The sequence below is a fragment of the Monodelphis domestica genome, chromosome 6 (genome assembly GCF_027887165.1).
Source record: "Monodelphis domestica isolate mMonDom1 chromosome 6, mMonDom1.pri, whole genome shotgun sequence".
In the NCBI taxonomy this organism is placed as follows: Eukaryota; Metazoa; Chordata; class Mammalia; order Didelphimorphia; family Didelphidae; genus Monodelphis; species Monodelphis domestica.
Window position 1 is genome coordinate 255,792,402 of NC_077232.1, and position 15,280 is coordinate 255,807,681.

A 15,280-nucleotide genomic window follows, 5' to 3' on the forward strand; every position below is an offset into this window, starting at 1 on the left:
CAGAAAAGTTGAAACATACACAACATGTGTATTTCGGAAACCAACAAGATGTGTTCTTTTTTTCAGTTTTTTTAAATGAACCCCACATTTTAGAAATATCCTATATCCATGTGAAAACCTCTATCAGACAGAGGAGGAAGGTTTCCTTGAATGAAGAGTTTTTCCTTTCGTGAGGGATGCAGTCTTGTTTTATTTAGTCCCATTACTCAAGGAAAGACTGGATTTATTCCAGTAAAAGATATTTAAAGAGCATGAAGTTTGCTCCCCTCCAAGCCTGCCCCCTCTCCTCTCAGATAAAGTGCCAGCTCAGCTGTTCCTGCTCTACAGGGACTGATTAAAGTCCAGATTCTGGCTGGCAGAGGAGGGCAAGGGCACACAGCATGGGAACTGGAAATGAGAATATAAGCTGAGACGCTGACTAAGCTCGGAAGAAACGTGTGTCTGGGAACGCCACCCACTTCCAGATGTGATTATACAGACAAATGGAAGTCTGGGGGAGGAAATGGTCTAAAATCTGCTTCCAGGGCGGCAGGAGTTTGGGATGGGCTGGCATGTTGGCCTCCTAGCAGAGGAGAATCTTTCCATTCATATCATGGATAATTTCATGCTTCCTGGGCAAAGGGAGAAGGTGGATCGTAGCCAGCATTTGGTCATTAACTCACCTTTCTGTTTTTTGTTCTGTTTCTTAGACTTGGGAAGACCCTTGTCACATAGACTCCATCACCAAGTGCCACGGCGATAATGATCCCCTGGACGTTTGTGAAATTGGCTCCAAGGTTTGTTCTCTGGAAAGGATTCTTCTCCTTTTTGTTCTCCTTGATTTATGCAGAAGCTGCTAGGGATGGAGAGGAAGGAGATGGTGAAAGAAGAGAGCTTTCAGATGCTCAGCCAGAAAATCAGTTGTTCAGTCGTTCTCTGTGGCCTTCGACCCTTCACGGCCTCCTTTGGGGTTTTCTTGACCAGGATACTGGAGGGTTCGACCATTTCCTTCTCCAGCTCATTTTACAGATGAGGAAACTGAGGCCAAGATGGTTAAGTGACTTGCCTAGGGTCACTCAGCTAGTAAATGTCTTAGGCCAGATTTGAACTCAGGAAGATGAGTCTTTGTGATTCCATGCCTTGTACTCTATTCATAAGGCTACCTAACTTCCCTAGACAGGTTTATGACATTGCATTTTAATGACTGTGGCTCAATGGATAGAACACCTGCTGCCTTGAGCAAGTTAGTGTGAGCTCTCTAAATCCTAGGCAGTTCCTCCCTGGATGCCATCATGGATCAGGACCAAGCACCAAAGCAGACCATTCGCCCTCCCATTTCAGCCCACTACTAACATCCTGGATTGATCCACTACAGAAAAGTCTTGAAAATCAGGAAGAAAGAAGTCATTGAAATCCAATGACTTTTTGAGTTCTGTTCTCTAAGTGTATTCATATTCTCTCAGTGTAACCTGTGAATAAGTGTGGTAGCCTATCTTTTGCAGGCCCTCGGGGTACTGTTATCGCATTGCACCATCTGCTCCTGTCCCTTTTTGCCGGGCCTCTCTCCCTGCCAGTGAGGTTTTATATGAGGTAGGGTTTGGGGTCCCATTAGTGCCTTAAATGTCTAATCCTCAATCCACGTGACCAGACAAGGCTTGGGTTTGAAACCTCAATTAGACTGCAGACAGGCTCTCCACAGCTCCTCTTCACATTATAAAGTGTGTGGTAGACTAGAAATGGAAAGGAAGAAAAGATAAACAAAGGCACTTTGGAGGATGGGAGTCTCAGCCAGCTCCTTCCTTACTCTTCTCTCGTGGAGTGAGTGAGTGAGTGAATGTACCCCCAACTCCTGCCTGGGTGCCTTCCTCAGGGTCCTGGCAAGTTTAATGAGTTCCTTCAGACCTTAGCGAAAGGATCATGGGGTGGAGGATCATATCACAAGGGGGTCAGTTGTTTTCATTAATCTTATTTCTGTTCTGAGGCAGCTAGGTGACTCAGTAGGTAGAATGCTGGGTCTGAGGTCAGAAAACTTTGAGTTCAAATCTAGCCTCAGATACTTCCTAGCTGCATGATCCTGGGCAAGCCATTTAACCTTTGTTGGCTTTAATCCAAAGGAGAAGGAAATGGCAAAAACAATGTTTTATATTACATATAAATATTATATTAAATTATATTCTATATAAATGTTATATATTCACATTGTATATTATATTATCATATAATGAATAACTATCTTAATTATATATTTAATTATACTTATATAATATAAATATAAACAAATAATAATATAGTATTTATAACATATTTACAATATATAATTATGATATATTATAATTGTATATAATACATATGATTATAATATATGACATTATATATAATATCTAATGTTAAGATAGCATATTTATCTTTCAAAGTCTTTTAAATATCGCTTGTATTTTGCTAATATTCAATCATTACTAATATAGCCTGAATTGGATTGTAATTTAGTGACGTTTCATAACTTGGCAGAATTGTCAGGTAAGAGGCAGCTAGGTGGCTCAGTGGATTGAGTTAGGCCCAGAGATGGGAAGTCCTGGGTTCAAATCTGGCCTCAGATACTTTCTTGCTGTGTGACCCTGGGCAAGTCATTTGACCCCCATTGTCTAACTCTTACCACTCTTCTGCCTTGGAATCAATACGTTGATTCCAAGATGGAAGGTAAGAGTTTAAAAAAAAAAAGAGAGAATTGTCTTGTGAAATTTAAACATTGAGTGTGTTAACTTGACATAATAATTTATGATATCAACTAAGTTTAGGGATACCTTATTCTAAGATAATGTTCTATTTGGAGTTTTTAGCTTACTTGATTATATAGGAAATATGTTTTTTTCAAACAAATTCTTTTCAACTCATTTCCTATCTAAAAGATATAGACAAGGACTGTGACTTTAAAGTCTTTTGTATTCCATATAGAACTTGGCTCAGTAATAAATATAGAATAACTGCTTAATAAATACTTTTTTACCCCTTGACTACCAATAGTTATTGATAAAATAGCAATATTTACATTTGTGTTAAATGAAGCCTAGTAGTGATGTGGTACAGGAGAAAGAGTGCTAGGCCTGGAGTCAGGGAGTCTCATCTTCTTAAGTTCAGACATTTATTAGAATTGGGACTCCAGGCAAGTCACTGAATTCTGGTTGCCTCAGTTTCCTCCTCTATAAAATGAGCTGGAGAAGGAAATGGCAAACCACTCCAGGATCTTTGCCAAGACCCAAATGGGTCATGAAGAGTTGGACGTGACTGAACTGAACAACAACAGTGATATAAAATGCTTACCTTGGAGACAGGAAGATGCGTCTCGTTTTAGACGTTTGGTCACTATTTTACCATGGACAAATAGCTCTCTGAATCTCATTTTTTCCCCCTGTATCTCTCCAAGGGAAATAACACCAGTCGCACATTGACTTATTTGAGATACATAAATTGCTTTGCAGACTTTCAAGCACCATAGTCACGTCACTGTTATTACTCAGACTAAAGGAGGAAGAGAGCAAAGTTTGGGAATTAAATGTTGTTCCAGAATAGTGCTGATCATGGGAGAAATGTTTTTTTTTTTACTTTTTTCTCCTTAAATTTATTTATTTTTGTATTTGAAAAATTTTATTTAATTTCTTAATTTAGAATATTTTCCCATAATTAAATGAATCATGTTCTTTTTCTCCCTACCTCCCACTCCTATCCCATAGCCAATGATCAATTCCACTGGGTTTTACATGTGTCATTGATCAAGACCTATTTCCATATTATTAATATTTGTACTAGGGTGATCACTTAGAGTCTACATCCCCAATCATATCCCCATCGAACCATGGGAGAAAATCTTACAGTAAAAGGATAGACCAATAATCAAGAGGAAATCCTGGATCTTGGAAAGTACTGAGGGTGTTGTAAAGGAAAAAGAAGCCATGAGCCAGGACCAGCAGGCAGTACTTTGCTTGTGATTCTCAGGCTCAGCATCCAAGGAGCCTGACCGCCATTTTAACTAATTTCTTGTTCTAAGTTGCCAGCTCCATTCATTAGGGATTCCATCCAATCTCCCAATGAACATTTCTCTTATTTTTGGCTTGGCCTGTTTGGACCTTGACCCAACTCTTTTTGGGTAGCTTTTCTGGCCCAAATTGAGTAAGATGATCTTGCTTGTTCTCTCTGCCTTGTAAATATTGGCAGCTGTCACTGGTTCTAGTCATCATCTTATCTTCTGTTGAGTCAGCTTAAGAGATCTCGATGATTAGAAAATGCCTTTGATAAATGGCTTACTTCGATTTTAGTGACCATTTGGGAAAATCTACCATGCTATTCCTGGGAATAAGGCTGTATGTAACTAGGTTACATAATGTGAATTAAGTCCACTGGACTTGAAGTCAGGAAGACCCAAGTTTGAATTCTGCCTCACAAGCTTATTTGTTTATTTTTGAACAAGAGTAATCTTGGACAAATCAATTAACTTCTCTCAGCTTCAATTTCCTTATTTGTAAAATATGGAGCACCTAGGTGGTGCAGTGGATAGTGTGCTGGATTTGAAGTCAGGAAGATCTGATTTCAAATTTAGCCTCAGATACTTCCTAGCTGTGTGACTCTGGACAAGTCACTTAATCCCTCTTTGCCTCAATTCTTCCTGGATTTACTGGAGAAGGAAATGGCAAACCACTTCAGTATCTTTGCCAAGAAAACTCCTTTGAAAAAGTTTATGGGATCACAAAGAGGTGGACATGACCATACAACAACAATAAAAAAAAGTTATATTAATAATGCCAGCCTCCTAGGGTAGTTGTTTAGGATCAGAGGAAGTAGCATATATGTAAAGTACTTTGCAAAGTTTAAAGTGCTATATAAATGTTAACTAGTTAGCTAGACAATAGTCAAGTTAAATGGATTTGAAACTGTTTGAATGGCCAGATCCAAAGTTGTTATCAATGTTTCATTGTCAAGCAATGTCAAAAGATTGAGGTTCAGTGCCCCAGGGATCTGAAGACATTTAATATGGCAGGCTTATTAAATTTGCAGATGGCACAAAACTGGGGTAGATGACTAATACACTGGATGGGAGGGCCAGGATTAAAAAAAGAAATTTCTAGGCAAGATTAAATATAATAGGACTAAAGGAATTTGCTTCACAAGTATGGGGGACAGTAGGGATGTTTGAGGACCACAAGATGGAAATGAGAGAGTATGATAAATAGCCAACAAAAGCTAGACTGTATCAAGACAGAGATAACATCCAGGACTAGTCCTGCCATACTTTCTCTTGTTCAGACTACATTTGGAGTATCGAGCTCAATTCTGGGCACCTGAGAATTAGAGCTCTCCCAAAGTAGAAAGATCTGTTTCTGAAGGAAGAGGGTTTCTCCTCAACCGTAGGTCTTCAAATTCAGATTTGATCATTTGACCTCACATGGTACAGATGGTCAAGCAAAGCATAAGATTTATATGAACTGTTAAAGAATGACCTAAGGCCAACAAGGAGTACAATACATGCAACTACAGGAAAGGGAAAAAATAACTGAAAATTGTATGATTATGAGAAACAGAAATGGAAGCTTTGTATATACCTCCTTGCCTTCTCTGAAGGGCATCTACTTTGTTTCAAGTTCTTAACTACTGCTACATAAAATGTTTCTCAGAATATTTTGTTATTTATGTGACCACCATTTCCATCTGTCACTTCTTTGGGATATGTGCCCAGCCATGTCAAAGAATATGAATGGTTTAATCACTTTCTTTGAATTATTCCTAATTGCTTTCTAGAATGAATGAACTAATTTAGAGCCCCACCCACAATGTATTAGTGCACCTCTCTGTATTTAGATAACCCATGACTATTTCTCTCATTATTAGTGATTTGGAGCAACCTTTCATATATTTGTTAATAATTTTAAATTCTTTTTGATCAGCAACATTCCTGAGAAGTCTTTGACTATTTTCAGATTCTAGGTCCTACATTCTATCTATTGTGCCATCTAGTCCCATTTTACACATGGTAATACTGAGACCCAGAGAGATTAAATGACTTTCCTTATGGTAGCATGGCTAGTAAGTGTTGGGTATAGTATTTAATCCCAAGTTACCTTATTCCAAGTTTTATGCTCTTTCCCCTATATCCCATTACCCAAGACCTTTCTTGAACAAACAAAATTACACAGACAGCATTATTTAAAGTAGAAAAATTGAAAAAAAAAAATAAAAAAAAAAAATAAAGTAGAAAAATTGGAAATCTGAGCTCTCTTGATTATAACTTTCTAATATGTTAAGTTTCTTCTAAATTTCTGCCTGTGCCTAATCATGGCCTTAGGTTCTCAGAGGCAGTCCACAAGCTCCTATGAGGCACACTAAGGTGGAGAGGTGTCTGAGCCCAGCAATGATTGATGGACTATTTTCTGAGAATCAGACAGTATGGGTTAAGAAAGGGATATCACCATCAAAATAAGAAAAAAGAATTAGGAAAAAAAAGTCATCACACAGCAGATGTTTTTGACCATAGCAGTTCTACCGTTCTTGAAGGCACGGAGGACTTGTGATCTTCATTGCTGGACAAAATCAACAGCAAGAAAATAATAAAATCTTTTGAATTTTGATGTAAAGAAACTAAACTGCTTTGGAAACTTAAGTGGAGGATAAGTGACTTTTCTAACATTTCTCCATGACCAAAGCAGCATATGAATGCAGGCCTTCTGGCTCTGAATTACTCTTTTCCTGATACTGCCTTGAGGAGTATTTCTCCTATGAATGGATGAATATAGGTCAAAGGATCATAGATCTAGAGGTGAAAGGAACCTTAGAAAATCTGTAGTAGCAAATCCAAAACCAATCCCCCAAACAAACCTATCCCCTCAAGGAGTTCACTTGCTAATGAGGGAGAAAACAGATATTAGGTACCTACAAGATCTAGATGGAAGGTAAGCTGGGAGGAAAAGGCACTCATGATTGGGGACCAGGACAGGATTCCCCCCAAAAAGTGATTTTGATCTGTGTTTATGGAAGCCAAGGAAATGAAGAGATGGAGTGAGGGGGCAGAGCATTCTAGGCTGGGGGATAGCCAATGCATAGATAAGAGTCAGGAACTGGAGCATCCTGCTATGTTCAAGGAATAGTAAATAGATCATAGAGTGAATGATGAGAATGATGTAAAATGGCTAGAAAGAGGGGGGCAAATTAGGAAGAGTTTTAAATGCCAAACAGAGGGTGTTATTCCAGAAAGACTGGAGGCAGGGATTCTAGTTAAAAGACTTTCAGTTCTCCAGAAGAGAAGTGATGAGAATCTGCACTAGACAACTCTTTGAGCAGAGAAAGAGTGTCTGATAGATGTTATAGGAGAAATGACAAGATTGGCAGCAAATTAGACATGTGGGATGAGTGGAGTGTGAAGTTGATAATGACATTCCAGGTCCCTGGGAGATGGTGGTGCCCTTGGCAGTAATAGGGGACTTCAGAAAAAAGAGGAAGCTTTTTGGGGAAAGATAAGTTCAATTTTGAACATGTTGAGTTTGAGGTGGGGTCTTCTAGTTGGAGGTGTCCAAGAGACAAGTGCTGATGCAAGATTGGAACTTAGGAGACACTAGAACTCCATATATAGATGTGGAAAATATGTCACAGAGATGGTCATTTGGCAGCTGATAAGAATGTAGGGTTTTTTTTTTAGTAGAATTTAATTGGACAGCTAGGTGATATTTTGGATAGAGCACTGGGATATATATACACACACACACACACATACATATGTTTATATATACACATACACATAAGTCTCACTCAATATATTTTTTTATATATATCCTAATTAAAATTCAAATATAAATTAGATTTTTGGGAATGCCATGCTATATTTTTCAAAGTAATTATTCTGAGAGGCAAGAAGACCCAAGTTCAAATGTGAGCTCAGTCACTTACTATATTACTCTTGGAAAATCACTTAATCTTGTTTATCTTGGTTTCCACATCTGTGTTAGCTGAAGATGGAAATGGTGAACCAATTCAATACCTTTGTCAAGAAAATTGTAAGTGTGGTCCTAAAGAGTCAGAAATTCATATAGGGGCTTCTTTATCTTGTTTTGATAAGGAATAAGGGGAGATACAGGAAGTAATCCCAAGGGGGTAACAAGGTCATGGAAAGGTTTTCATTGGGGTAGAGGAGACCAGAACATGGTTGTTTGTAAGTCATCTGGGAAAGAGCTAGTAGTGGGATAGAGTCTGAAGATAAGAGGTGTGTGTGTAGGTGTGTGAGAGGAGTGCTGGAGCAAGTTCTTTAAGGAACCCATAATTCACAAGTAAGAGAGCAGTGTGCTTTATTCTAGGGCCATAAAAGGACACGGTTCTTCTCCTTGTGGACAAAAGGAGTGTACATAAAAAGAATGCCACAGAGTAGCCTATACTGGTGAATTCAATGCTGCCTACCTCATATAGAAATTATTGCTCTTTTATTAGTCCTATGGTCACCTCTTTCAAGCCTCTTCTTTATGCTAGAATATTGAAATTTGACAAACAGGTCTGTGTTTATTGGAGTCACTTTCAAATTTGGAGGACTTTCTCAACTCTATCATTCTAGATATAAACCCTAATTTTTATAGTTTTCCTTATTAGCCTGAATCAGCAATGTTTGGTTGCAATGACTTATTAGGAAGAATCAGTTGAATTATTCGTTTTCCTATGAATATTAAATTGCTCTTTTGCCTATAACCAAAATACATATATGTCTTAATTACAATTCAGATATAGATTTGATTTTTGTAAATATAGTGCTATATTTTCGAAAGTAATTCTTGTGATAATTTCATTTTGATTTAGTTATTTTATTTACCAAAGTAAATTCAATCATTCTTGGAGAGGGATCTGGTTCCAGTTTAACATGTTAATTATGGATAGTTGGGATACATTTTCCTGTAGTAAGGAAAACAATAATTATCAAGAAAAACATGTTTAAATTGTTTTATTTATCTAAAACAACCACCTTAGGTAAACTCAATATTTCTCATGAACAATAAATATGTATAATTATTTTAATTCATAGTTAGGAACATAAAATATTTAATTTTAAAACCAAATTAAAATTAAAATTAGACTAGGTCTGGTTAATACAGTGAACTCCATATATTTATTCAACAATAACTTATTGAATACCTGTTATCTGAGATGCCCTATAAAAGACCATACTTGGACTACAAAGTTGAGTAAGAGGAGGAATTCGTGACTTAATGGGCATCAGAAAACAAATCTCCATAACTATATTATACATGTTCTCTCTCTCTCTCTCTCTCTCTCCTTTTTAACTATTAACAAATAATTACGTCCCAATGCAGAAGTTATATAATGTAAGAGCTAAATAAAGTTCTATATGGATGTTCAGGTTCAGGAGTTATTCTAGACTCTTTAGTCTATATTAATGCCCCACACCCAGTGGATTGTCAAGCCAGGCAGACAATTAAGTATTAACTAGGTATTAAGCACCTACTATGTGCCAGGCACTGTGCTAAGCCCTTTGGAAATATTTCATTTGATCCTCACAACAACATGGAGAGAGGTGTTATGATCCTCATTTTACAGTTGAGGCAAATGAGGCAGACCAAGGTCAAGTGACTTGTCCAGGGTCATATAATTAGTGGTTCCTGATTTTAGGCTTGGTTTGGTGCTCTTCCCATTGCCCCCCCCCCCCCAAGCTGTTGATACTGATTTCTCAAAAATTTTCATTTATTTATTTTTACTTCTTTTTATTCCCCTGACAGTGACCCTAGTTCAGGCCCTCAGAATCTCTCATTTGGATTGTTTTGGTAACTTGATAAATGGTTTTCTTGAAATTATCCTTCACAAAACTATTACCTTATGACTCTCAACATGCCAATTTGGTCATGTCACTCCCTTACTCAAGAAGCTTTGCTGGTTCCCCCCCTGTCTTTTGGATCCCATTCATACTCTTCTGTTTGGCAAATAAGGCTTTTGACTTGAACTATCTTTGTAGCTGTATAATTGAAAATCAGTTACCCTAAAAAAAGAACTACATTTCCCAGGAACCCATTGACTTCCTGTCATTATGTACTTCCTGTAGACAGGGGTATTAGGTGGGGATGTGGGAGGTCCCACCTCTTTACTTCCGGTCCTGACCTTGGTGGTGGTAAGGCAGGTGTTTGAATTGGTTAATCAGCCATGGACACATGGTTTTTATTTTGTATCCTCTTTATTCCTTGATTTCTAATGATCATTAAATCTCTTAAAATATAATATTTTTATTAGAGACTTAATTTTTACACAGCCTTGGCCCCTGGGGAGTATACATTACTTCTGTCTAGGCATGATGAGTTACAGCCAGCCTCGTCAATTTGCTTCAGTTAGACTGACCTATTTTTTATTGAGTGTACACAGCTTTGCCATCTTCTGCTATGTGCTTTTGTTCAGACTGTAATGGGGAATATAAACCCTTGTATTTGGTTGATATTGGTATCAATAGTTATTGGTAGTAATGGATAACCTCTTGGGTTTGGGGTTGATCCTGTTGTTAACAGTTGTAGAAAAATGGCTGGTTTTGGCAATTAAAGAAAATCTGCTCAGACTGGTTATACAAAAAAAAAAAATCCCATTTTTTGAACTATAAGAATGTATGGAAATGAAAGGAAAAGGAAAAAGAAAGGTAATTATGGGAGATATATTTCCCAGTAACTAATCAGTGCTAATCTCTATCCCCCCCCAATTTCTAATCCCCACATATTTGCTTCTTGATCACCCCCAAAAGTGATCCTCCTTAAATCTACACTATCACTTTCTACCTACCCCAAAATCTAACTATCTATCTTATTCTAATGTATAGATGTATATTGATCAATCTCCTTTAACTATGAATAAGTAAAAAGTTGTATTCCCTAACTGACACAAAATGACCACTATGGATCAAAAATTGGCTTCCTCTCCCTTCACAACAGGGTTTATTGTTCATGATCAAAATGACTTTCTTGACTCTTGCAGTAAGAGTTGTGGTTAGAGATCAAGATGGCTTTCTCTCACTCTGCCCTAGGAGCCAGACCTCACACTGGATCAGGGATAGCCAAACCGTTCCTCCTGCTGGAAGCAGCTTCTCCCTTCTGGGAGAACTGCTCTCCAAGCTGACAATTCTCTTTCTACCTTGAGAGATCTTCAAGTGAGGTTTCCCAGTTAAGTTTAGTCAAACTCCTAGTTCTGTATATTGATTTCAAGGTAAGAGAACAGTTGGAGGTAAGCAATCGGGGTTAAGTGACTTGCCCAGGGCCACACAACTAGGAAGTTTCTGAGGCCAGATTTGAGGACTCTCCCTCCATCTCTGGGCCTGACTCAATCCACTGACCCAGCTGGCTGCCCCCCATTTAGGTTTTTGAATGGCAAGTTTAAGGTATTTCTACTTGATATGGTATGGTATAGGCATAGGAGGCTTTGACCCTTTTTGAACACAGTCAAAACTAAGATATTAATGAGGCTCACTCAGGCTCTGTCTCTCTTCTTCTATTATCCATGATCCGCAACAGTTTGACCTTTCTTTTTTAGATTGCCAACAAATTCTCAATAGAGAAAGTAGAGAATATCCATAGGAAGATAATTTCCTTTCAATTCTTGTAGAAGAAGCTACCGTCTTAAATGCTGAATTAATGACCATTTCAGGGGTTTGTGATAAATTTGGGTATTTAAGTGTGACCCTTTCCATTCTCCTTTCATTAATAAACACATATTTCTTGAACTGATTATAGTTATTACTTTGGTCTTTCTCTAATTTGCTTCCTTTATGGTGGCCTACAAACATGTCCACATTTTTCCATTCTCAAAAACCTTAGCTGCAGCCATTTTTGCATGCTCCCATACAATGTCTCTCCTTCCTTTATGAGCCAACTTTCTTTTAAAGCCTTCTTCTATTTCCTTTACTGTAATCTCTTCTAAACCCTTTGTCTCCATTTGTTTTTAACATGATCACTCACCAGCAATTGTTTTATTATAGATCTATTTCAGTCTACTGCTCTAATAATTGCTAAATGTTGTGGACTTTTCTTAGTCGCAGTCTCTGTTATGCTTTCTCCTGGATGCTCTCTCCTCCCAGGGTTTTTGTGATGCTACTCTCTCTTGGTTCCCATACTACCTTTTTGACTACTCTTTTTCCATCTCCGTTACCTGGATCATCAAATATACTAGTGGCAGATATCTATCCAGGCTTCTCTTTTCTTTTCTTTGCATACTTTCCTGTTTCCTCATCTGTGCCATTGTTCCATTTGTGTAAATGACTCCTAGAGCCATATTGCCATCTCTAGCTTCTCTCCTGAGTTTCAGTCTTATATCACCAACTATCTCTTGGATATCTGGATCTGAATGTCCCATAGGTATTTCAGTTACTCATAATGTATAAAAGAGATCTCGTTATCTTTTCCCTAAAAGCCACTCCTCTTCCAGTCCTCTTGATTTATATCTAACATCAGCATCCTTCCAGTCATCCAGGTTTCACAATCTTGGTGTTTTCCTTACTTCCTTATTTCCACTAACCCTACATATCCTTTTGATTTTTAAAATCTCATTTCTTCCTCCATAATCTCTTGCATCTCTTCACTTCTTTCTACTCATATACCACCCAAGATCAGACTCTATTTCTTCAAGGATGAAGACTCCTCTATTCTGCATTTCAAGCTCTTCCCAAGTTGGTTTCACTTCACCTTTCCAGCCCAAACCATCCTTCCATGCCTTATGGTTTATTATTCCTCATACGCTAACCTTTATTTCTCATTACTGAGCCTGTCTGTACATATGCCTGGAATACATTTCTTCTTTTCCTCTGCCTCATGAAATTGCCAGTTTCCTTTAAGACTTAGGAGAAGTGCCATTTTCTGCTCGTGTCCTTTCTGCATCTCCCTTAGCTGTTTATGTCTTCCCCTCAGTCATATGCCTATGGGCAGCTTTCCCCCTTGCTTTCTAAACTTCCACTGGTCCATTCCACTCAGACTCCATCAGAGTAGCCAGTGGGGAAGAACAGTGGTGTGTTCATATACCTTGGATGAGCCAGAGTCATCCACTATAAGACTGCGAGCAAGATAAAGGATTCCCATGCCTTGCCATCTATGTTATCTTTGAAGCATAGTAAAGATTTCTGGGTTTTAGAGATAGACAAATGGCAGAGTGGATAGAGTACAGAGTCAGGAGTCAGGAAGACTCATCTTCATGAATTAAAATCTGACCCCAAATACTTATCAGCTGTGGACCTGGGGAAGTCACTTAACCCTATTTACTTTAGTTTCTTTATTTGCAAAACAAGCTAGAGAAGGAAATGGCAAACCACTCTACTCTCTTGGCCAAGAAAACCCTAAATAGGGTCATGAAGAGTTGGACACAACTGAACAACAACTGCAGACCTACCTTGAGACTTGACATATGACCTGCTACTACAGTCTAAAAATCCCCTAGTTCTGGGAGCCATCAAAGACCATGCTGTTTGACACAGTCACATGTGGAAACTGGGGACTGCAAAGCAGCCCCCAGGAAGGATGGAAATACCTACTGAAACCCCCCCTAAGTGACATTCCTTACAAACATTCCCTTAATATTGGAATTACTATGATTATTATTCTTACTTAGCCCCGGGAAAAATAGATGAGAGCAATATGCTTACAGGGTTATTACAGATGTTCCACTCTGTCCCCCCAGAAAATTACCACTTACAAAATTAAATCTAAGGATTTTTATATATCCACTTAGATAGGACCCTCTTTTCTAGGCATAAAAACTTCTGGCAAATCTGTGCTATGTTGATTCTACCCTCTGACCTTGCACTTAGCAACAATGTTTTGTTGACTATCTCCTTAGGCTTCATGTCTGTTGTTAGGTTCTATGGAAACATGTATGTTGAAAATGAAACTGTGTGCCAGCCAAGTAGATGTGTTATCATGATAATAAATAAATAAATAAAGCCAAGGGGACAGCTGGGTAGTTCAGTGGATTGAGAGCCAGGCCTAGAGATGGGAGGTCCTAGGTTCAAATCTGGCCTCAGATGCTTCCCAGGTGTGTGACCCTGGGCAAATCACTTGACCCCCATTGCCTAGCCCTTATCACTCTTCTGCCTTGGAACCAATACACAGTATTGATTCCAAGATAGAAGGTAAGGGTTTAAAAAAAAATAAAGCCAAGCCTCAGCCAAGGTGGAGAAGTTTATCCTGTGAAACCTGTGCTGCGGGTTGAATAGAAAGCTGTATCCCATTCATCATTCCACTGACAATGTCCCACCTCCAAGATCCTATCCCTTGTAGGAGGCTGGCCCACCCCACAGCACCCCACTCCTTGTAAATGAATTTTATAAGTGAAATTTTAGTATGTTTTGGCCTTTCCATTTAACCTAAAGATGGACTCATATTTGTTCTCTTTTTTCAATCAGTAGGTGTTTCTTGAGAACAGGGACTATCTTTTTTCACTTTGTATCCCCATCATTTTTCATAATGTTTGATGCATTGTAAGTTGATTAAGTTCTCATTCACTCACTTAAATATTTATTCATCTGTACACATGGCACCCTTTGTTATGATGAAAAACCCTCAAGGGGAAGGATTATTTCATTTGTGTTGTGACAGAGGGACTGTCACTTGATGTCTGTGCAGGGAGCACCTCAGGGTTGACTTTGATACTGATTTAGGAAATATTATTTAAGAAAATGAGCTGGGTCAAGTGCATCGCTTGTGATGTTTGGCATAACACAAGAAGGTGAGAATTGCCACTTGGAAGCTGTCTTGCACAAAATCCTAATAGAAGGATTCACTCTAGATGCTGAGGTCCTCCAGATGCTTCTGTTTGCAGTAGATATTATGCTGATTATATCAAGCCTCAAAACAGGACAGGCACTCTTCATTGAAATGAATAAACATGAAACAGATTGTTTTGAGCATGTGGGAGAAAGAAAGTGCAAGGAAAATTGCTATGGTCCAAACTATGACATTTAGTTGGTGGCCGATTGGCCATTGAGTTAGCCCATGTGTCTAGGACACTTTCTGCAGATGAACTTTCAGCTGAAGTGAGGTTAGATTTGATTTGCAAAACTGTAGAGTGTTTTTAACAATCCCAAGATGCTCTCTAATATAAAGTCCCAAATCTTTAATATGAATATTCTCTTGGCAATGTCATATGATTAAGACTCTTTGAACATTATTATTTTTCCAAAACTTAGAGTTTCAGGTTATCCTACAGAGCAAGGAGAGATGACTGATATGTTCTATTAGACTACAGGGTGTTTCAAATGATGACTTCATAAATAAGAAGTAGTGTATATACGAATTTGTTTGTTAGTGCT

The 15,280-nt window shown here is 38.3% G+C and overlaps 1 protein-coding gene across 1 annotated transcript in view; it reads left to right on the forward strand.

The window, feature by feature from the left end:
• PPA2 (inorganic pyrophosphatase 2) overlaps nucleotides 1-15,280 on the forward strand; it is a 136,672-nt gene that overhangs the window by 29,041 nt on the left and 92,351 nt on the right. The window contains exon 6 of the mRNA XM_007495842.2: nucleotides 690-776. Within this exon, the coding sequence (XP_007495904.1) occupies nucleotides 690-776 (87 nt within the window). The remainder of the gene's footprint in view (nucleotides 1-689; nucleotides 777-15,280) is intronic.